The sequence below is a fragment of the Pongo abelii genome, chromosome 7 (assembly GCF_028885655.2).
Source record: "Pongo abelii isolate AG06213 chromosome 7, NHGRI_mPonAbe1-v2.0_pri, whole genome shotgun sequence".
Classification (NCBI taxonomy): domain Eukaryota; kingdom Metazoa; phylum Chordata; class Mammalia; order Primates; family Hominidae; genus Pongo; species Pongo abelii.
Genome location: NC_071992.2, coordinates 123,290,466 through 123,315,977, shown reverse-complemented (window position 1 = coordinate 123,315,977; position 25,512 = coordinate 123,290,466). Strand labels below are relative to the sequence as shown.

Below are 25,512 nucleotides of genomic sequence, written 5' to 3'. Positions count from 1 at the left end.
GAACCCGGGAGGTGGAGGTTGTAGTGAGCCAAGATTGCGCCATTACACTCCAGTCAGGGTGACAAGAGTTTAGTGAAACGCCATCTAAACAAAAAAAAAAAAAAGGAAGAAAAAAAGAGTAACATCACCAATATCACCCAAGATTACTTCTTGCAAGATACATTGTATCTAATGACTGGTCAATATAAGAGTATAAAGACCCTCTTGCCCCAATTTGGGGCAATTCTGAAGAGCCCTTCACAATCCAAAATTCCACTTGAGATTAGTTGAAGTCTTCACCATGACAGCATGTGAGCCCTGCATCTCCCTCTGCTGAGTTCTGCATGCTTCACTCTGCCACAGATCCTGGGACCTCTCCCTTCTTAACCTCCCTACACTGATTTCCCAGAGAAATGCATCACCCTCATTCTTAGGCCAATTTGGATACTCTGTGTTCCCATTGCCCATAGCACTCTGGATAACTATCCAGGATCCAAATCCTGTTATAAGTCATTAATGAGTGGCTATTAACTATCTCTAACTTGTGCTCTCTCTCTCCCCGCAACCCCTCTCTCCCTCCCTTTGAGTGTGTGTGTGTGTGTGTACACATGTGTGTGTGTGTATGTGTGTGTGTTCTAAGATTTTAAAGTGTAGAACCCATTTTGGAAAAATTCAAGATATGTAACTAATTTAGCCAAATTACTAACTAAGCTAACTATATTTGAGGCACACATACTATGCACCAGATGTCTTGTTTTCACAAGAGAAAACTGAGGCATAGTACTTTGCACAAGATCACAGGCACTGATATGATGAGTAGGAGTCCAATTTGAAATTTGGTCTTGTAACTACTCACCATATGGCCGTCCTCAAATAAAGAGAAGTTCATCAGTTAATTTCTAGAATTAAATAAACCCAAAACACATATTCTAAGATATAGTATATGTTTATTCTAACCCTACTTCTCTCTTTAATAATTTGAATGCCTTTGGACACATTACCTATCTTTCCAGTTCTCAATTTTCTATTCTTACAAGTTAAAGTATTTGTAAAGCACCTTGCAGCTCAAAAATTTTCTACAATAGAACTACCTTTACCTGTGCATCACTATTTTTATTACCTTTCAATTCTTTGATAAAAAATTAAATTTGATCCCTCTAATAAACACTTGAAAGTTTATTATCAGTTTAAAAAAACAATACACAACCACCACTGCAACAATAAATGCTTTAAAAATATTTTAATAATAACAGATTTATTGTAGGGTTGAGGAGATGCTATGTCCACTGGAAGGAGCTCTGGAATCGGAATCGGGATGTGGAGGCTGAGAAGAAATCTGGCTCCGCCACCTGGGAAACTGGCATGGTTGTATTTGTCAGTGTTCAGTCAGGGGAGCAGAGCCATGATGAGTCTTACAGAAATAAGATTAAAACATATGCTTGAAATTTGGCATGGCAGACAAGCCAGAGCTTGTGAAAATCTAAGAAACCAAACATGTGTAGCCACCAAAGTGGAACCACAAAAGGGAAGATCTACAGCAATCTGTTGCCTTGCTGTAGTTCCGTTGCATGAAGTTGTGCAGTCAAGCATCTTGTGGTGCGTCTGGAGCTGTTGCCGGCATCAAGAAGACAAGCTGGATGCTAAGTGAAGAAACATACAATGTAGAAACTGTCAGGCATCTCTGCCCCTGGACTTCACCATATCTGATGACGTCCTGAGAGTCAGACCACCGCTTCACTTTCGCCTTCCAAATCTCACACAAAATTCTCTTTTAGCCAACCCCAGCTTAGAACCTTACAATGAAGGGGATTCCGGGAAATGCAGTACCCAGATTAACCAAGTTGGTATTACTTTTATGCCTCAGTTTTCTTATCTTTCAGTGGGAATAATATCCTCGAATCAAAAAGAGTATACATATATACCTTGTATTTGGTAAACTTAAATATCATGATAATACGAAAGCTGTTTAGAGACTGGGTGCAGTGGTTCACACCTGTAATTCCACCACTTAGGGAGGCCGAAGTGGGAGGATTGCTTGAGGTCAGGAGTTTGACATCAGCCTGGGCAACATAGCGAGACCTTTGTCTCTATTAAAAATTTAAAAAACAAAAATTCACTTGGCGTGGTGTTGCACACCCATTGTCCCAGCTACTTAGGAGGCTGAGGCAGAAGGACTGCTTGAGCCCAGGAGATTGAGGTTGCAGTGAGCTGTGATTGCACTGCTGCATTCAATCCTGGGTGACAAAACCTGACCCTGTCTTAAAAAAAAAAAAAAGAAAAGAAAAGAGCAAACAGACTTTTTAAATTCAATTTTTATCATGCCCAAGAAATATATTATTGAGTCAATAAACAATTTTTAATTATATATTCTATATTGAAATCACCACTATTGTCTCCAACAATGTCCTTGGCTGGTTGATAGTTGTTTATTTACTTGGATTCAGGATCCCATCCAGCTTTACTCATTGCATTTGCAGTCATGTCTCTTGAGTCGCCTTTTACCTGGAACAGTCTACCACTCATCTATCAATTACATTTTTCAAGACTTTGGGTCAGCTTTCCCCAGAACAGCTCTTTCTGGGCTTATCTGACTATTTCTTTCTGATTAGATTCAGATTAAAGCTTTCTTGAGAAGAATACTAAATAAATGATATTGTCTATTTCCCATTCTATCACATCCAAAGGCACAAAAGATTAATTTGTTCCATTATTGATTGGGCTAAGCTTAATCACTTGTTAAGGTTTTGTTTTTGGTTTTTTAATGGAATACCTATTCTCTCCAAAATTCTTACAAAGGATCATAATGTATAAAACACGTAAAGCTGATCTATTTTGAAATGGTTGTGGGAAGGTAGTACAATGTTTCTTCTTGCTATTATCTCAAACATTAGTACAGCACAGTTTAAAAACCATGGTGTTATATTATTAAAAATAAAAAAGTAGAATTTACCAATTGGAAATAAATTTCACTATACTATTTTTAAATGTAAAAAGAAACCTATATAAAAATTTTTCTGCCTTAATATTAAAAGGACACAATTTTAGTGAACATATTCCATTATAAAGTCATTTTGCAGGTAATTTTTTTCAGATCTTGGGAACAGTTTGTTCCTTACAGTTCATTATTTTGTTTTCTTTTATGCTATTAACTTAATTAGTAAATCCTCTGTCACAGATGGTATCATGAGACTCTCTTTTAAGCAATAGAAAATTAGTATTAGTTAAGTCCGAATGATAATGTTTAACAATTTTTAATGCACATCTTATCATTATAATCTTACTACATAATTTATAATGCACATTTTGTGGATATTTATATTTTATTGACTTTATATTATTTATTGAGGATAAATGACATCATTAGATTAGAACTGACTGTTAATGTCTATCATAAGCCTTGTTCTGGAAAAGATTCCACATGAAGAGATGAACAGAATTTTAAACCAAAATTGTGAAGAAAACAACTTGAAAATAATTTGGCCATTAAATATCTTTTTGCACAAGGTTTGTTTTTGGCCAAGATCTTCATTGGGAAGTAGTTTTATGTAATTTGTAAAACACTGTATCGGGAATACAGAGACATGAACTCTAGACTTGGATTTGCAGTTACTTTTCTGAATGACCTTGGACAATTTGCTTCACTTTTCCAAGTCTCAGATCCTCAGAAGTAAAATGAGGAGGTAAGGCTGAAGTTCTTTCCAGTTCCCCAATCCATTTTTTTTTAAATCATTAAAGTACTCCCATGCCATGTATGTATTTCAAGGACAAAACAAATTCATGTGGATTGAAAAGAATTCTCTTGAGCCTCCCATGTAAATTTAAGCCCTGCATTTTTGTAGATATTGCAAAACTTGTTTCACTTTTTTTTTCTTTCAGTGAAATGTTTCTTATTTCTCTGATCCTCTGGGCTACATAGTCCTGGATGGAACCAGTAGCAAATATGTTGAAATACTAAGAGGAAAGTTATTTTTTTACAGCAGTTCTGGACTGATCAAGGTACGAAAAAATATGCAGGAAATCTCCTGGCAGTTTCTACTCCCCTCAATTCCTAACATAGGTTTTCAAACTCAAGGTTTTAAAGAGTCTTATTTGTGTTTTCAAATAATTTCTCCAACTTGGAAGGTGCATTAGTTTTATTTAGACTGTGATTTTTGTTGTGGTTACTTCCTAAAACAGAGAAGGAGTTGTTTTAATCATCAAAATTCATATTTTAATCCCCTTGACTGAGATGAAATACTGAAGAGGAAAAAGGCTTCCTAGGTCTTCAGAGGCATGGAAGGGCACATTCTTATAGTCACTTTGTACCTTCTTTAGGTCTTTTAAGTGTTGGGAAAATCTCTTCACTTAAAAATGCAGTTGAATGTCAGCCTCTGGAGTCTTGGATATTTTTCAAACTGATGAAAACAAATGCCTGCATGCTGTTAGGTCTAAGGATTCCCAGAGGATTCCTGTCACAGAATGGGTAATGCTAAGACTGAGACCACTGCTGTCCTAGAAACTTACAGGTTGGCAAAAGTTGCCAGAACCAGCTAGCAAGCACTGCCTCCAACAAATTATCTAAGGTGATGTCCTGTGACCCACTGCTCTAGGTTCCCCTACTGCTGTTCACTATCAAAAAGGTGATGGCTCCAGGAAATATTTGTTATGAATCCATCATGTGCTATCCTAGGATAAAATGTCCACAGAGATTTCAGTACAGTCATGTATACGTGTGTTCATGCAGGTGCATACCCATATGTGTTGGACATGGAGTTGGGTTAGATGGTTGCAGACAGCCAAACAGGCAATTACAATGCCATGAACACAGTCAGTTCACTTACAATCACAAATATGGTGTGACTAAAGAGGGCTAACCAGTTTTGGAAGGTTGAGAAAGCTTCCAAATAGTGGCCTAAAGTGACATAAACGTGGCAAATTGGTATTAGTTGGGGAATAGTTCAGAGGTGGGGGTAGAAGAGGGATTAGCTCAGAAGTGAGACTCAGCATGTCTTGCTAGGAAACTACAAGTGGTTAATTGTTGCTTAAGCTTAGAGCATAAGGGGGTAATAATGAGCAATCATGATGCTAAGAGAAAGGAGAGCCGGGCTGCGTGTGGCAGACTTGGGACAGGTAAGCAGCCATGGCCTCTGGGGGCAAATCCTCTGATACGGTCTTTTCTCACATCAATTTTTTCACGCTCGATATTTTGATTACTCTGTTTGGTAAGTATGAGCAACAACAATATGCAAGGTACTGTGGATGAAACAAAACCCCACAGAACTCAACCTCTATGTTTTAAGATTTTATTCACTTTGCCTAATTGGATTTTCTTGATCCTTTAAGTCTTAGCTCAGTCCATAGAGCTCTTCTTCCTTGGTTGGGTTAGGAGCCCCTTCCATGTCCTCCCACTGTGCTCTGGGCATGTCTTTATCAGAGTCCACATCACACTGGGTTGTAATTGCTGTTCCCTGTTATTAGACTGTAATCTCTAGGAGGACAGGAACCTCTTCACAATGCTTGGCACATGTCTTGAAACAAAGCATTTCTTAATAGATATATAAAAGACATATTGACAAGGTTTTTTGTGCATTCAACACAGGTGATTTTTTTGTGCGAATCCACACAGCTGACTAATATATGGCAATTCTTGATCTAGATACCAGAAATTCAAAGAGCAACAAGTCAAAAATCCTGCCCCCAAAGGTTTATGGTATAAAATGACAGTTGCCACTAAGATTTCTAATAAAGTATCATGTCCTTAATTCCCTGCATTGTTGCTTAAATAAGATTTATTTTCTAGAACTATTAAACTCTAGGCTCTTTTATCTATATCTCTTTTATCTTTACCTGCAAATGATATGCAAGAATTTCTATATTGCTTGTTGGCAAGTAAATAAAAAATTAATAAAATTGTCCCACAGCATACATTGTTCATTTCTCTTTTAACTGGCTACAGTTTTGCTTTTACCTACATAACTTTACTAAAGTTACTCTCTTAAAAGTTATTATAGTTCTTTTGAAATCAGAGTCTGCCTTCATTGCTATAACCAGCCAGCCAACCACCATACACTTATCATGTTACTATTATTTTCCTGGCACTATGCCAGTTGTTTTATTTCTTGAATGTGCATATAGGTAACTACGGTGCCTGTTTAAAGTACAGATTTCTGAGTCGCACCTAAAGAGATTCTTATCCTGGGTTAGGACCCAGAGCTCTCAGTCCTATCAAGTGCACCAAAGTGATGCTGATGCAGAAATAACACTTCGGTTACACCAAACAGACACACCATACCTTCTCTTGTGGGGCTAATAGTTTAGGAGAAGGAAACAAACATGGAATAGTTGACTCAAAAAGTTTTAGCTGAAGTGATTTAGCATGTCTGTTTGATTTTTGTTTTGTTTTGTTTTGTTTTTTGATCAAGGAAACATGGATCTTTTTTTTTTTTCCTAATGATGAAGCCAAGGACTTTTTCCCTAGAATAATGAAGAAACACAAAATTTTGTATAAATTTATGTGTAATTCAACTTTACACTCACAGTCCCTGGGAAAGAACCCTTGGAATTAGGCTATCATTGGTTACTTAAAAAAAAATAGTGGTCAATTCTACTGGAGTTGGGAATGGATAGGGTTCATTGGAGGAGATTAAATGGGACTGGGAAAGGCTTCATAGAGGAAATCCTTAGAGATTTCTGAAATGAGTAAGTGCTCATGAGGCAAGTATGGTGGTTAATGGCAGGAGGAAGGACTTGAGATCCCAGCCAGAGGAGCAATGTGGACACACATGCAGAGGTGAGAGACAATCTGCCTTATTTAGAGGACAGCAAGTATTAGAGGACATCTTGTATGCAGGGCTTTACTGTGCTACATATAACAGAGGGCTAGAATCCATGACAAAGAGTTCCGACTCTAGCTTATACTGATTGTGGAGACAAATAAGCACACTGATGACTTTGGTCAACAGAAGAATCTGCTAATGCATGCTAGAGGCTTATTTGCAGACCTTATAGCAATACAATGTCCAAGTACAACAAGGGAAAGTATTTCTCTTTGCAAGAAACCTCAGACAATGCATCTCAATGGTTTTCAACATTTTGCTTACCCTCTCCTCTCTCTATCTGCCCCAAGGGAATGCGGGAAAGAAAGTTTCTTATTGCTCTTTAAACACAAATAAAAAATGAGAACAAATCTACCTCCCGAGAATTTGTTTAGACTGAAAAATCACCAATTTCAATCACAAGTTTTACAAGGTCCTGACTTAATTTTTGGTAACAAAGCAAAACCCATAAACTCTCTGAGATGGCCATTGGCCTGGTCTTTTAGGCACCACAAGAGGGTCAGACCAGAGAGTCACTCACTGGAAGCTGACTCTATCAGTCACATATGACGCCAAGGGAATCCAAATATGTTTAAGGGACTGTTTGTGTTTTAAACAGGGGTCTTGGTGTCATGTGATTCATTTTGGCACTCAGCTTTTTGTTTTTTTTGTGTGTGTATTCTTAAAAAAGAGAAGGAGTACTGGAATAACTATTTATTTTATTTTGAACTAAAAACAGATAATCACTGAGCATGTATTTCTGAAATTTGGGAAATATTTCATTGTCACAGATCTCATATATGTACATACATATATAATATATAATATATGTATATGACGTACAGAATAGAGAGCACTCTGTCAGCGCTATTGAAAGGCACACAATAATAACAGTACGTGTGTTTGCTATTTTCTTTGGAGGAAAAATTTATCATGAGTTTTGAGCATATGCAAGCTTCATGTCTATCACTGCAAAACACTAAGAACTGTATTTTACCAGAGTTTTGAAACAAAATTTACTGCTAACACTGTTCCTAATGTCAAGAGCTTGAGAAGACCCGGGAGGTTGATAAGATCATTTTATCTAAATTCTACAAGATATTAATGTTTGTAAGTGAAAGGGAGACATTAAAAATGTGTATTATCAAAAACTTACATGGAAATCCAGAGTACAATTTGTACAGGTGTTATACAAGCTAATATCTAAAACAATCATAGCAGAATCAGAGATTAAGTGAAACTCAATTTTCTAAAGATTTTTCATCATTTGGGGTGAGGTTTTCTGTAGCTTTGGAACTTTATCTTCCTTAATCATAGCACAGATTCCCAGGACCATTACTATCTCAAACATTTTTCATATTTTTTCACACTTTTGTATACATCTTCCATTACACATATTCCAAAATAAATAGCATGTCTACCTCAGGGCATCTGTAGCTTCTGAAACAAATAAGATAATGTCTTCCTTCTCAACATAATGGTAAAATTATTATGCACAAATTCTGGTGATTCCCAATTATCCAATTCCCTGTTAAAACAAATTGTGGAAGATTTAATGAGAAAAAGAAAGCTTTCAGCAAGTAGACGTGAGAATTAAAGGCTAGGTTGGCATGGATGATTTTTCCAGGATTTTTTTTTTTTACCAGTATCAATTATGAGTAAAGAAAGGAAAACCAAACACGTATATATTGGATTCAGTCAACAAAATATTATATGATGGCAAGAAAATTGTAGGGTTCTCAAAAGTCGGAAATTTTAATTTATTAAAAGATAAACATTTAAATTGAAGAATATTTATTCAGACCATCTAGAGTCAAATTAACATAGACCTTAACTACATAGTCAGTCAGCAAAGCAACTCTTTGATTTCTTGTCCTTCATATTTAGTACTCTGCTTCCTCTATAGAAAATAAGATAAACTTCCAAAGGATATGGGGCCTCATGGGTTTAAGAAAATTGATCCTTTTCATCTTTAATTTCTCTGGCTTGTTGCCTCCATGCCTGTCCTCATGAGCTGTATCTCTATGTCATTGTTTTTATCACTCTCAGAACACTCACATATGTCTATCAAGGTCATATGTTTATATATATATGTGTAATTTAGACTTAGTCATTCCCGTAACTCATGCCTATCAAACTACTTTGTATTTTATGGTTATTGCTTAAGGAAGTTTGATTACTTTAATTTTTTTGCAAACAGTCAAGTACTTACTTTATTTTGCATGCAGCAGTCTTTTTAAGGGCTTTTCTGGTATCACCTCATTTAATCTCACAAAATATTGGCAGGACATAAAGGTATTTTACAGATGAGGCAACTGAGGATCAGAAAGAATAAGAGCTAGATTGCAAACCCAAACAGGTACACTATAAACTCTGTGATGTCATGCTGTCTCTCCAGACACAAGTGTTCATGACACAGCCTTAATTTGCAGAAGCCAATGGCTTATTTATTTCTCCATTTTGTGTGTGTGGAGGAGGAGGAAAAAAGGAAGAGTTTTGGTTAATGGCTTTATAGAGGGTTATTTCTTTCATTCGTACTTATTTTGTACCAAATTACCTGTATCTGCTTGACCTGTATATTTTTTAAATGTTTTTAGATATCTATAAGTCTTTATCACAGCCTTAATTCTTGATTAGTCACACTTTACATTATCAATTCTTTTAATCTTCCTACTCACATCCTCTTTTCTTTGGAAACTTCTTTCAAACATTTCTTTTCTGGAATATAGATTATTGTCATACAACTGAATGTCTTTAACATATTCACTCACTTTTTCGTAGGTGTATTAACTTTGCTTCATATATTTTTCTAGCATTTTCTCACATATTCATTGATAAGCTATTGCAAATAAACAAAGAATTCTGTTCATGTATGGACAATACAGTTATAGAATATATCTCCAGGATGTGAAAAAGTCAGTGATAACATACATGCTCTGACATCCCTCTTGGCTAATGGTGCCCAGTTCTTTCAGTGGAAAGGGGGTAGGATTGGAGAGGTTGGATATGGCAGAGACAGCCCAGAAGCAGCAACTAGAAATCATAGCCACATCAGGAAACTCTGTCAGATTGAGCCATTGCTACCAGCCTCTGAAAGAGAACCGTGAAGGTCATTTTGAATTTCTTAGTAATTGTGAGAAAGATAAACTAGTTCCATATGGTGGCAGGGAGAGAGCTCAGAGCCAAAATGAAAATCTGCTCAGCTTGTCAGTACCTACGACCTTAAAGTTCAGATATCTGCGAGTCTGTCTACTGTTTAAAAGGGTTGAGGCCAAACTTCAATTTCTCATACAAACAACTCCCACTGCCTTGGATCATGAAAGAGACACTTGGCCACCTGAGTACGGTGAAGATGCAAAAATGTGAAGAGAGTGAGTCTCTTAAGTAGACAAAATTAGTAAGAAACTGGATTCATGAGATTGGGCTGCCCATTTAAAAAAAAAGAAAGTTCTAGAATCTCTTGGATGATACATAGGGATATTTTGAAGCCTGTTCTTCCATAATAGAACTCACTGTTGTCCTATATTCATTAAGAAATGTGATGATTTAGTCTTTATAATTACTGAAATTTTTAAAAGTGATTGAAAAGGAGTAACTATGTTTTATCAAAGATGACTAGAGAATAATGACTAATTTCAATGGACATCAGTTTTCCCATAATACGCTAATTGAAAAAATAAAAATGCTGACATTCTTTATAGTCATTCGTCTGAAGGGACTCATATATTTTTTTCTTTATTAGGAGAAAATACATGGATGAGAATAAATGCCATAATTCTATGTTGTGGCTGCATTTTTGGTCACATCAAATTAGATTCTCTGGAGTTTTTTGTTTTGTTTTGTTTTTCACAGCTTCCTTATGTCTGTCCCTAATGTTTTTTTCTGGAGGAACATTTTGTTTTTATCTTCTAACATATCGTCTTTCATACAGGCCATGTCTACACTGGCTGAACACAAGAAATAAATAACCAGGATTCCCATGCTGTTATTTTGGGAGATGTATTCTAACTAATGTTTCACACTTCCAGTTCACTGTCATGGTAGTTAGGTGCAAAGCCATCCTGTATATTGATTTTTATTTCATAAACTGAAAGTCTATTTGGAACAATTATTAGCTTCATAGAGAAAGCCACAGATAGTTAATTACACATAAGGACTAGATATTAGCCAGAATCAGTGTTAAAAAGAATCATCCAAATGTTCTGTTTGAGCCTCAACTCAAATAAGTTTTTTTTTTTTTAATCTAATTACAGAAATACTTGGCACTAATGAGTGACTGGTCCTTAATTTACCTGTATCAAATAACTAGCTGTGGTTGTTGGCTTTGGGCCAAAAACTGGGACTCTGAGCTAGCTAAAGAGCTGCTAAGAAAGAATGAGCCCCTGAACTGTGCAGGGGACCTATTCTGGACTGCATAGATTCTCCCAGAGTCCTTCTGGGATTCCACAGAAACACAGTTGTCCTCATGTGCAAAGTTTTTAAAATAGTGTTTAGAAGAAATGATTTTTATGAAATTTCATCTTTATCTCCCAATGCAAGAGACTGTGTGTCTCTTCCTTAGAAGATCATAAGCCACTCCTCTGTGACATGCTAAGGATATAAACATGGGGGGATGAATACTATTTCATGTAAATTACAAGTGCTAGTAAGTCTCAAACAGTGAAACATTCATTATTCTTCAATATATCAGTCCCTTCTACTTGTACATCATTTCAACCAATATACGCCACTGTTTACATTGCACATCTTGAGACTCCTCTCTACTTCTGCTTTATGTTTTAATGCTTAATCTGGGCAGGACCTTAAGGAATTATGTTCACACCTTATTAGAATATTTCTTTTTTAAAAAATAATTTTAGCTGAAACACTAACCTTAAGCATATTTTTATTTTGAATTTGCTTTCAAATTGTTTTCAGTTGGCTATTCATACAATACAAATAAATTGTTCAATAAAATGTAAGGAATAATAGGAATTAAGACATGGCCTTTTTTTCCTTTATTCTATCTGTATAATGCCTTGCTTATGTTTTTATATTCTGGAGTCTCTGAGAAAATAAGAACAAAAACAAAACTGGAAAGATAAGAAGGATGTGAGAGACTGTATGTATGTATATATATATATACACACACACATACACATACCTACATATATATTTTTTAATTATTTGAGTTGGATGGGCAATGAAGTGAGTACCCAGGTAGGTATGTTGAATACCTAACTAAATGAGATGTAAAAGCTATACTTCTGAAATGTGGACCAAGTATATTTTGATATTAGAGTTATTTATATTTGAGTTTGCTTTTGCTTGCTACCTTGAGCTTACCAAAAATTAATCAGTTAGTAAACCCATCATCCATCTATTCAATGAACACTGAGGCCTTTCTCTATCTCAGAGACTGTTCAAGATTTCAAGATTCTGATGATTCAAAGAGAGTAAGACATAGTTTATGCCTCAAGGAGCTCACAGTTTATTATGGGAAACAGAAAAGTGAAAACACAATTAAAATACAGCAAGTAAGTGTCATCATGAAGATGCTGATTTGATGCTCTTTGAGGTTATACTTGGAACAAATCTTAAAGGATGGATAGAAATTCAGCAGCTTTTCAAACCTGGAGAGTACCTTCTAGGAAGAGGGGATGGTACTTGCAAATGTATGGAGAAATAAGAGTGTTGCTTAGAGGGAATAAGTGAGTGGGTAAGGCTGGAGCACTATGTGTACGTGCAGAAAATAACAAGACATGGGAGGGTTGGGGTGGGTGAGACATGAGAAAAAGTAGACAGTAGACAAGTACTAGACTTCAAAGGCCTTGCAAACCACAGTAAAGAATTTGGATTTTATCTTTGAATTTTGAAGGAACAACTGAGCAACTTTAACCAGGATAGAGGAATGATGAGATGCATGTTTTTGAATGAGCTGCATGGACTTCATGGGGAAGGGGAAGAAGTGAAACTCAAGGCAGGGAGACTAGTTGTAAGTCTTCTTTGATAATCCAGAGAAGAACTGCCAAGATTAGAAACTGACCTCCAAGTCTTAAATAGATCTGGAAAGATGTCTCTTTACTGATAGCCTAACATAGCATTGATAACATTCATACGGGGAAAGGTCAGGAAAGAAATGTGGATTTTATTGTAATCCTAATACCTATACCAGCACACATATTCTACAATTTTGCATCATCAGTTACTTGTAGTCTGCCTCTCAGAGTTTTAAAATACAAGCTTTTATGTGATAATTCAACATTAGAAGATTATTTGTACTACTGTGAACCAGAAGTTCCATTAATTATTGAAACCAACAAAAACTGACTGAGGTTTACTTGTATACTTTGCTGTGGCTCAAAATCTCTGCAGAATATTTGTAAAATATTGCACAAACATCCAATAATATTGTTTTTTGCTAAAAATAATATCAAATACTACAAACAATAGGATGTATACATATACCTAGATGCAAACACAAGTTAAAATATATCTCCAAATATTAATTGATCTTTATTATTCTATTCTATTTCATAATAATGTAATGTTTTGCTCAGAGCCAGCCTAGGTTTTAGGAGTGTCTCACTCATACAGAGATAGGAATCACCCATTAACTATACTGTGGGTGGATAGGATTCATAAGTAAGACCCAGGCATACAGGTGGTGACCTATATGAATTTGAAGGGGATATTACTACATGATTCTGATGAAAACATTGTGCTGGTATGGAGAAGCAGTGTTAGGTAGAGCTAGAGAGAGAGGGGCTAGAGTCTTAGCCAGAGAACACCTTGAGCATAAAGCTGTTGATACCACAACTTCAGTTTAGCTACTCTAAGCCCTGTGGAGCCACTGAAGGACTTGAGCAAGTTTACATTAGTTCTAAGCACTACATTGCCCAGAAGGATATGAAAGCAGCATGTACGATCAGTAGGAAATGAGCAGACATCGGACAGGTCACTACATTTGGCAACTATTGTGATTTGTCCATTAGTTCTCGGATTCTAGGACAATACTTGACAAAATGTTCTCTTTGGACAGTCTGCAAAGAGAAATCTGAGATGCTAGTTGAAAACAAACATTCCTGGGGTTAGTAAATAGGCCTTTTAAACAGAAGATCAGATGATTTGTTATATGCACAACCATTAGAGGGCCACTGATCTAGGTTAATGCAAGTTTTATATAAGAAATGTTTCTAGATAGTAAGAGAGGTTCTTCGAAGAATGCCATATTAAACAGATAGGATTTTGAATTTAATTTTAGGGATACCTCTAGAATACAAGTCCCTCGAAAGCACGGATTTTTGTTTTCTTTTCTTATATGTCTTAAGTGCCTAGATCAATAACTGGTATATAGTTTGTGCTCAGCAAAATTTGTCCAGGGAATGCATAATGATTCAAAGCTTGAGTTTTAGACTCATACAAGCTAAATTCCAGCTTACATAGCTTCCCTAAATCTTAGTATACAAATTGGGGATATTAATGTCTGGATCACAGATTTAATATAAAAATTTAATCAAATAAACACTGGAAATCATTTAACGTAGTGCCTAGCACAGAGGAAATCCTCAATCAACGAAACTTCTTCCTTGTATTGCTATTAATAATGTTTAGTACATCTGCAATATTAAATATTAATGGATTAAGGGAGTGACATACTAAATTGACATTGTAAAAAGCATTTATTTTTAGAGGTTAATACCTGTATTAATAAAATAAATGCAAGTTTTTATGTTTTCTGGATCCTGCATTATCAGAGAACCACATGAGTTTGAGCATGCATAATGAAATAAACTTTTTCCTTCCTTTGTTCTTTTGGTTCAGATAGCTTGGGTCTTCGAGAGGTTTGTTGGAAGGGCTGAGTTCAAAGAAAGAAGAAAATGATGAAAAAGGCAAACATTCAACAAGTTGGTCTTCTGGGTTCTGTTATTCTGTCGAATGGCTTATCTTTCTTTTTTTTTCTTTTTGACTTCAGGTTGTATTTAAAAGGTCACACTGGGACAGCAGGAAAACAGAGCAGCCTGATCTTACACGGTGCTGATTTCAGCACTAAAGATGCTGATAATGACAACTGTATGTGCAAATGTGCCCTCATGTTAACAGGAGGTAAGTCCTATGGGGCCATTCTCTAAGCTATGTTTCATTGGTTTGGGGCTTAAGGTTTCTTGTCTATGAGAAAGGAGTATGATCTTATGGTCAGGAAACTTAAGAGCAAGTCCCTAGAGATCATTTTGTTCTGCCCACGAATTTACCCTGCGTTCTTGTGTAAGACATTGCTCGCATATTTAGAGGTTTGCTTCCTCCCCCAACATCAGTAGTGAAAATGTGCTAAGCTTGGTTCTGAATACATTTTTCAGTCTCTTAAGTCCCAGATATTCTACTTTCTAAATAAGCATCTTGATATCCTTAGTAAAATAAACAATAGTTTGGGAACTCAGCATATACAACAATTATTTCTTATAAAATACTTTGCAATTATGTAGTAAGTTAATTGATCATTTTGTTGAAATGAGATAAGAAAAATAAAGAGGTGTAGTTAAACCAAAAGTAACACAGTTCAGACCAGCTATACCAGAGTTTTGCATTATATAATATTAATCATTGCAAGATATTTTAGCTAGTATAGGAGATACCATTAAATAGTATCATATCATAGAGTAAGAAAGTTAATCCTTTTGTACATTTTAAATATTTTTCCAGCCTTCTGATAGCCCCACAGAGAAATTCTCAATTTGATGCTATCATTTCTGTAATACTTCTTCAGCACTTACCAATGATGCTTCTTAGCAAAACAAACAAACAAAACAACAACAATAACAACAGCAAAAAACCCTTATTCATAGTCTCAGAGCCTTGGTTAAGCAGTGGCACATACCTAAAATTAAATAATGTTAGTTTGTTTTAATTTTATGAGTTTTATATCTACTTTCTTTTTTTTTTGAAACAGAGTTTTGCTCTTTTTGCCTAGGCTGGAGTGCAGTGGTGCTGTCTCAGCTCACTGCAGCCTCCACCTCCTGGGTTCGAGTGATTCTCCTGCCCCAGCCTCCGGAGTAGCTGGGATTACAGGCGCCCACCACCACGCCCGGCTAATTTTTCTATTTTTAGTAAAGACGGGGTTTCACCATGTTGGCCAGGCTGGTCTTGAACTCCTGACCTCAAGTGATCCGCCCACCTTGCTCTCCCAAAGTTCTGGGATTAGAGGCATGAGCCACCGTGGCACCTGGCTATATCTAACTTCTATTACAGCAAGTGGTGCTGGTTTCCTCTTTAAATGAATGATATAAACTTGCATTTCAGAATGCATTCACAATATTCTGTATTTAACAAATAATTCATTTAAAGAAAAAATTGTTACATATTAATAAAAGTCATAAATGGATATGGCAAAACTGTGAAGTTGATACATGACTGGCTGAAGTTTGGGAAACACTAAGATAAAACCCAATGGCAAATGATATCACTCAAGAATGTTATAGGCTCTGGCAGGAAAGGAGTTGGCAACAAGCAAAATTGTAAGAGAAATTCCTATTTCAGTGTTTCTCCTCTCACAGTTTTAGTGCTGCTTCTCTCTTACTATAATAACAATCACTACCACCTTCATTGTTCTGATATACTTTCTGTCTTATTCTGTTACAAAACATGTTTTCATATTAGTAAGGAAAAAAATTGTTCAAATCTAATATTTTCCTTTCGCAACACTACGTTACTACCATTATTATAACATATTACATGTTTCTGCACATGTTGTACTATCTTACTTGAACTCCAGATCCACTCTGTGAGATAGCAGGGAGAGAAACTCATCTCTCTGTTGTACATGAGGAAAATGAATGACAGCTAGTGTTTGCCATTTCATCCCAAACATCTAGCACAGCTGATTGTGACACATAGAAACTTATTAGAAAATGTAGTACCTGAATTAGTGAAGTAGTAGTGTACATGAATGAGCATAGTACATGAATGACCATCTTGTAACTCTTGAAATAACTTTTAAATTTTAAAGCCAAATAAATAAATCATTAGGTTGATGTTATCTTCATCAATGAATAGAGCTTGGAAAAGTATACGTGAAAGTTTTGGATGATGATGATTATCATTTTTTTGAGACCAAGTCTCAATCTGTTGCCGAGGCTGGAGTGCAATGGCATGATCTAGGCTCACTGTAACTTCTGCCTCCCTGGTTCGAGTGATTCTCTTGCCTTAGCCTCCTGAATAGCTGGGACTACAGGTACGTGCCACCATGCCTGGCTAATTTTTGTATTTTTAGTAGAGACAGGGTTTCACCATGTCAACCAGGCTGGTCTCGAACCCCTGACCTCAGGTCATCCACCCACTTCAGCCTCCCAAAGTGCTGGGATTACAGGCATGAGCCACCATGCCCAGCCGGTTTTGGATAAATCTTTTGTCTTCCTCCCTATCCCCAACCCCTCTATTACTACTATCACCAAATCATAGCCCATTGACCCCATCCATGCCACCTATGTTGACATCTTTTCAATATGCTACCAGCCCCAATATTATCAAAACTAACCTATTATGATTCTGCCTCTATCATATTCTATCATATTCTTTTTTTTTTTTTCTTTTTTTTTTTCAGACGGAGTCTTGCTCTGTCACCCAGGCTGGAGTGCAGTGACACGATCTTGGCTCACTGCAAGCTCCATCTCCCAGGTTCTTGCCATTCTCCTGCCTCAGCCTCCCAAGTAGCTGGGACTGCAGGCGCCCGCCACCATGCCTGGCTAATTTTTTGTATTTTTACTAGAGACAGGGTTTCACTGTGTTAGCCAAGATGGTCTTGATCTCCTGACCTCATGATCTGCCCGCCTTGGCCTCCTGAAGTGCTGGGATTACAGGCATGAGCCACCGTGCCCAGCCTCATATTCTTTTCCTTAAGCTTTGAACATATCCTTTTGGCATCACATTTAACATCATCAAATATTAAAAAGTCTCCTATATGTAATTTTATGACTCCTCCCTCAGCCCTCACCCCCAAAACTAGTTGCTACAAATCTAAGATTTTTTTTTAAAAATGGTACACACAAGGTAGGTCTTGAGCTTTTTCCTGAAAGAAAATTTTTCTTTTTACTACTTCCCTGATCTCATAAATGAAATTGTCAACAACTTTATACAAAGACAAAGGGACTTTGATTTTTCAGTTTCCTGCACATTTTAATATTGAAATATGCTTTATTTTCTCCATGTCTATTTTCACAGATATTTTTTCTTACCAAATAAATACAATACATGAAAAACCAACAGTAAAATGTTTCAAATGTGTCCTTAGAAGAGTATTCCAATGTGTTCATATTTCTGTCATAATAATGAAAATATGGAGTGAAGCAAAGAAGAGAATGTACATCTTGGTTTTCAATGAGAAAACTTCACTGCTCAGATTTATGATTTTATTTCTGCTTTAAATGATTGAATTTTGTCATGTTCTTTCATCCATAATTATTCTTGGACCCAATTCTTGCTCACCAATAAACACATATGTTTGGGAGAGAATATTTCCACTTATTACTTGGGCTGGAATAGTCTAAGTGAATGTGTTTTTGTAATAAATGCCATTACCTTATCAAATGTCCCTTTGAAAGAATCCAGGTCTTGCAAAGCTATTCATTATGGAAAGCTAAAATGTGGAATTTAGATAGCTAAGAACTGGAGAACGTAAGGATGAATGTCATTGACAGTCCAGGTAACTGGAGTATTGCCTGGAACTTAGGTCCTACTTAGCTACTCCCCGCCACTACTACTTATTCTCTGTCAAAATTTCCCTTAGAGCCATTTTCCTCATCTAATGATTTTTCCTTTCCTTTTTTTTCTTTTAAACTTAGTGTTTGAGCCTGTTGCCTATTTAAAATAGCCTCTCTTAAGCAGTGAGACTTCATACTGTTTGGAGCTAATAACTCATAGCTCTTTGTCATCATCAATTAAAGCTTTGTTTTATCTTGTTTATTTACATATTTTTCCTTTGTTTCTTCTAAAAGGGATTAAGAGTAAAATAAGATTTATTGCCCACTAACTATCCTAGTTTTCTTCAAGTACATAGAGGAATTCTAGCTGGAGAATCTGGTATCATTACCCTTATTGGTAAAAGACTGAATGGCAGGAAATAGGCTTAATTGAAAGCAGAAGGTATTTCAGCTAGACCCAAGGTAGGACTTGATCTTTGTTCTTCATTTCCTAACTTCCTTATTTCTTAGCTTTCTTCTATCAATTTAAGGGGGTTAATTACTATTAAACAAATGAGCAAGACAGGCTAGGGCATAAGTTTCATTAAAAATTTAAAAGAAATAGTTTTATCTACTATTTAACGTTAAGAAAATGAAAATGTAATCTCATTCAATCCATACTTTTTGTATAGATTTATTGTATATGGAGATAAATATGTGAAAAATTCTGATTCCAAAATTAAGACAGTGACAAATTTTTGTTACTAGATTGTCACATTCAAAACAAACTTACTTTCGGCTAAAAAAAAATCTTTGATACTAAATTAGGAGTTTTCAAAGTCTGCATTTCTGAAAGTTTGCTTCAGCTACAGTTAACTAAAATTATTAATATTATAATTAAAGAATTATTTCTAAAAATCTTTCATAAACTGTAATTATTAAAGGTTGCCAACAACAAAAACAAATATATTATCGTTTTACATTCCTTACTTTAGTTTTAATATAATTTCCATATTTAGTACATAATATAAAGGCTATGTAAAAATGTGACCTAACTTTCTGTAGAAAGAATCTATTGAAGTAGAAACTCTCATTTCTTTTTCCAATGCGTAAACCATGTCAACTGATAGACAAGACTTTCTAAAGCTAACGAAGGATATTTTTCAGTGCAGTCCTTGAAGACGGGATAAAGCCATACACATAAATTTCTTAGTACATCTAGAACTTTCCAGATGCTAACAGCAGATAGTTGACAAATGCTCACTTTGCCTACTATGTAATCTTAAAGAAGACAAAGAAAATGATAGAAGCTAGCAGTTTTTTCAACTGGTGTATGACCTTGAAGCGACAAGATCTTTGGGAAAGTATAATTGTCTTAGCATTTTTGGGAACCCAAGAAAGACCTGCTAAGCATGATCAGATAACTAAAATTCTCTATGTTTCAAGGTAAAAATATTGAGAGAAAAGAAGATCCATATGACTAATGTAAGATTGACTATAGAAATCTACATTGCACTACTTTTATTTCAACCCAATTTCTATATTTAGTACATAAAACGTAAGCCTATTCTACACAAATGTAAGTTCTGTGAATCCAGGGATTTTGTGCTGTCCACTACTATATCCCCAGTGGCTGCCATAGTGTGTGGCAGATAGCATATGTTCAATAAATATTGGTTTAATGAGTAAATATGTTAGCAGAGACTCTGAAAGGACATTGCAAAATTACAAACTATTCTGGTGAAAAGACATAAAGTAAATGAATGTTAGTATAAACATGATTCTTGCATGAACTTATATTTTAAATGCCTAATACATACATGCAACAAAGAGGTGACTATCAAAGACTGAAACTAACTTAAGAATAACCAAACCCCAAAAGACTAAACTGCAGAATTATAAAAAGTTGAGTGTTAGGTTCCTGACTGTCAAATAAATTTGAGCTTCCTAAAATGCAAAGTTTAAGATTATATTCCTATTTTCTGGGGCAAAGTTTCCTCTATTAGAAAAAGAGCAAAAAGTATCAGAAAATGTCTTTCATAAGTTTGGAAAAAGGTGAATTAGAATCAATAGTCCTCTCGTGCAAGGCTACAACCAAAGCTTAATAATTGACAGTGTATGAGAAATAACCAATTAATTTTGTATTGTACTCAGTAATAATATTTAAAAACTTATTGAGCTCTTTCTAATGGATACGTTTATATTATCCTAAATGATTTATATTTAATAACATATATGAAGCTTCCAAAAACTCTTGGAAATACAGACCACAATAATACTTTTGGCAAGAACTGAGATACAGAGAAGTTAGATAATTTGCCATAGGTCACAGAATTTTGTCAGAAGTAGAATTTAAATGCAGGTACTCAACCTCCAGAGGCCTTTGTTCTATCTACTCTTTCTACTGCCTCCATTAAAAGGAATGACATTCAAAGAGAATGACAGAGCTCTATTGTACTGTTTGCAGCATCTTTTTGCAAGCATTTCCTCATTTAAACATGGTTAAAAGCAAAATGAAGTATGAGGGAGAAGAGAGGCAGTAAAAGAATACCTAGAAGTTTTAAGTGAATTTGATATTCCTAGCCAGGATAAACAACTTTTCATCTTTAGAACAAAAAGAAGAGAAAGGAAAAGAAAGAAAGAAGAAAGAAAAAAGAAAGAAAGAAAGAAAGAAAGGAAGGAAGGAAGGAAGGAAGGAAGGTCAAAAACAAACAAACAAACAACCAAAAAAAACAAGTCCTTGGCCTGAAGGTGATATAGTAAGAGATGACAGAAGGAATGCAGACTTCTAGCAAGGTTCTTTGCCTCCTGCACGCAAGACCCATGCAGCTGCTTCTTGAGGCTTGCTTTCGGTAGGGCCAACTTCGTCCACATAAACTCACCAAGAGATTTTTTCCATTATGATCCCATTGATGGCACCAATCAATTTAGTTTAAACTCATTCTTAGTTAGTGATGAAAGATGAAAATCTTAATTTCTGTGCAAGCTGTTTTGCATACTGCTGATTAGAATACATGCATTGAAAACGAACAAAAGAAATCTACAAAAACAGATATACCTTTTCATTTTGCTGTACATTTTACCACAGAAAAGAAGTGTTGAGAGACGTTTTGTTTAGAATCAGAAGAATTTAAGAGTTAGGTTTCCTGATGTTCAAATAAAGTTGAACTTCCTGAGTACAAAGTTGAGAATCAAATTCCTATTTTCTGGGCAAAGTTTCATTTATTAGCGATAAAATGTGAATTTTCTGCTTCAAAGATAAAAGACACAAATGATTTTAAAAGGCCTGGGATAGTTATTACAAAACTAAATTTTAATGAGTTAAGTGTAAATGAATTGGAAACATGAATCTCAGATTTCTTATTAAAATATACATGAGGTTACAGGTTATGAAGAAAAATGCTTCAAAAGTACATCTCAGCAGTTGCCAACCTTAAGACATTTGGGGCTGAGCGCGGTGGATCACGCCTGTAATCCCAGCACTTTGGGAGGCTGAGGTGATTGGATCAGTTGAGGTCGGGAGTTCGAGACCAGCCTGGCCAACATGGCAAAACCCCACCTCTACTAAAAAAAGATACAAAAATTAGCCAGGCATGGTAGCGGATGCCTGTAGTCCTAGCTACTCAGGCGGCTGAGGCAGGAGAATCACTTGAACCTGAGAGACGGAGGTTGCTGTGAGCCAAGATTGTGCCACTGCACTCCAGCCTGGGCGACAGAGTGAGACTCCATCTCAAAAAAAAAAAAAAAAAAAAAAGAAAAAAAGAACAAAACAAAACAAGACAAAAAAAAAAAAAAACATTTGAGACATTTTATCAGTTGTCCCAATAGCAGAGGGTAACTTTTTTTTCGATCCTTTGCTTGCATCATTAAGTTCTTTCAGGCTTGAAGTGCCTTCCCTAGATGAATTGCTCTAGGATATTTCTTATTTGTTATTCCAAAGCATAAACAAAATACGAAGTTAGTGTTTTCCCAGGATTGCACAGAATATATAATTCAGCTATTCAGAATCTTACCAGGGAGGAACTGTAAACTCAGGCATACTCTTCTGTATATTCATAGAACATCTTCATCCCATGCAGATTTACCATATGTACTGAGTATCTATGATCACCTATAAATACAACGAATGCATATGAGTAATGAGGAGTCTGCTATACTTTTGCCTGCATTGAAAAAATGCTTTAAAACACATATTTTCAGGATTTGTGTTTAAAAGACTTGGCCATGCTTAATTTTTAAAAATAAAGGTAGAAAGTGGACAAACTATTTGAAATATTTGATATGAAAAAATTATTTAGTTTGTTTTAATGTGTATATCAAAGAAAACAGAGAATCCTTGCCTATACAGAAATAATTACTTCTGCTACCTTGAAGTTAGGATATTTTATAATAAAACTGAAATTGTCATGAGAAATAATTGCTCTTTTATTTCATTTTCTTCCGTCTTAATTCATCATCTTTATTATCACTTGCTCTGAGATAGATCACAGAAATCATGGCCCACTAGTCTTAAGATAAAGAGTTAATTGAACATTTCAAACTCCTTGATTTGTCATGAAATCAAAATGAAACATTTTAAAAAATTAGGAACTTAAATGCCAAGTTTTTATAACATGAACATTGTATAATTGTACTTATTTGGGTATAATTATTTTCATATTTCTCTAATAAACCCCACTAAGCAAATAAGATAATATATTGGCACTGATGACCTTGTCTTTATTATTAAATTACTATGATGCTCCACAAGATCTTGTCTCTTTCTTTTCTGCCCTAAACCTTCTGCCCCATTTTCTAGATAATTTACAGCTGGCACTTAAGTAGGATTTTTTTTTTTTTTTTACAGGCTATAATAGTGCTTTATCTTATTTGATCCTTATAACTGTGCTGTGAAAATGGTTGGTTAGCTCTTAAAATCTATGTTTTATGAATGTGACCTTAAACAGTTCCTTAAACTCTGTGAGCATTAGTATCTTTATTATGGTACTTGCCACATCACTTAAGGCTGTTTGGGGGATAAAATGAGAAAATGCATATAAATACCTTCATATGAACGATTCAATAAATATCAAATACTATTGGTACTATTGTGTAGGATCTCTTGGTTATTAATTGATAAAGTAAGCATGAAAAGTCTGGGTCTTCTAACTTCTGCTCCGGCGCTGTCCAGGCTTCCCATTGCCCAAAAGAAAATGTCTAAAGGTATAATAAAAACCTTTATGTTTTCCCTCCTGTTTATTTTTTAGCCCTATATTCTCCAACCCTTTAACCCACTGGCACTCCAGCCAAGCCAACCTGCTAGCAGACACTCTCTCCTGCTCTTCCAGAGTACAGACCATATAGAAGCTCTTTCTGTCCAGTGAACTCGTACCCATCCTTCAGGACCCAGAGCAGCTGTTGAATGAGTGAGCTTTGTGGTCCCTCAGACAGTTAGCACCTATTGCCTCTGTATTTCCATAAAATTTTCTTCTCTTAGTTTAATGGCTATCGTCTCAATGTGTAGCATTTTGTTTGTCTCCTACACAAAACTGTGCATGCTTTAAAGTCAGAAATTTTGTTTCCAAAAATTTCTGTCCCCTATCCCTATCCATCGGTTAATATTTGCAGAATTGATTCTAGACTCAATTTTCTCCTTTTTTTTTTATGCTGTCACAAATGCTTAGGATGGCTTTGGAAGATCATAGAGAATGAGGGCTCTAAACCGTGTTTGATTAAACATTTAACCTAGCAGATCTGGTTCTTCTGGTTCGATTGTGGTTCCCATCTGTAGAGAATGTTTTACTTGTTTGCCTGATCATGGACAAGCAGGCTGGCTAAACTACAAATTGTTCCATAAACATTGAGCTTCTCACCAGGACTGCCTATTCCTCCACCTTCATTTCCTGCAAGTCATTTCTTGTTCACTGTGCACCAGTTGCACTGATGTCCCTACACATCCCAAGCTTGCTTTCTTCCTCATCGCCTTTGCAGGTGCTGTATTCTGCTTAGCAGGGTCTTTTCCCATCTTCTTGGGGCTGCCTCTCTCCTCCTTCAGGTCTCGTTAAATATCAGCTTCTTTCACGAATGTGAAAAGTGAAGTTATTCTCCTTCAGAGCTCCTACTTATTTTCTTCATGACGTTTTAAGTCATGCATTTTTTGTCAACAGTCATGGCAAAAACCGCAATTACTTTTGCACCAACCTAATAGTTATTTTATGTGCCTACTTACATATATTCATCTGTTTCTCCCATTAGAAGTGAGTTTCATGAAGGCAAGGACTATGTCTGTCTTGAGTATTGTGTAACAACGTTTCACAATAATTATATATTGAATGGATACATAAAGAAAAAAATGAATACAATAAGGACAGGTGTTACATATTGGGGTATCTATCAAATATAGCATTTTAGTAAGCTAAACAACTTCAGACAACAAAGACTTCACAAGGAGAACCAATCAGAGAGTCAATCAGTTAACAAGCCTGCAGTGACCCGCCGTTCATTTGGGAAGCAAACTTTGTTAGGTGTCCTACTAAGTACAGGAGATGACCCAATATACAAGCCATGGCTTTCCATTGTTTTTAGGATGATGAACAAAACACTGGGTGATTTGCTTCAGACCCTCTCAGCTTCAGGTGACTATCCCCCTCTTGATTGTGACCCAGCCATACTGGCCTTCCTTCAACGTCTCCAAAATGCCATTCTACTCATTGCAAACATTACCCCACTTTATTCCTTCAAAAAGCTACACAAGATCAATTTACCTGACTCTCTCACAGGCTCTCACTGTTCCTTGTCTCTTTCCTAAGTTTTCCCAAAGTTTCCCAATGAGCATATCCTTTAGCCTGTGCTCTTTGTTGCCAGGCTGTTGTTGCAACAGACGTCTGTCTTTCTGCACTCCTCTGGGACTCCTGTGACTTCTATAAACCAAATAAACAAAAACACACATTTTACCCTAATGCAACTTGGAAGAGAATTCTATGAATCGATGTCAGTCTCAACAATAGAGTAAGTGTGTTTGCTTGGGAGACCATGGTGCATATTTGAAAGACTATAAAAAGTTCATTAATGCAGTGGAAAAGTGCCTCAAGAAGGTCACAGAAAAGGAG

General features: G+C 35.8%; 1 protein-coding gene across 4 annotated transcripts in view; it reads left to right on the top strand.

Moving 5' to 3' along the window:
• Positions 1-25,512, top strand: part of ANGPT1 (angiopoietin 1) — a 254,472-nt gene that overhangs the window by 224,937 nt on the left and 4,023 nt on the right. For 2 of the 4 annotated variants that reach the window (XM_009244024.4, XM_002819347.6), the window contains exon 8: positions 14,728-14,858. In XM_009244024.4, coding sequence (XP_009242299.1) covers positions 14,728-14,858 — 131 coding nt within the window. Of the gene's footprint in view, positions 1-1,243; positions 8,585-14,727; positions 14,859-25,512 lie in introns of those variants that run through there. The other 2 variants (XM_063726788.1, XM_054518763.2) reach the window with 1 other exon arrangement.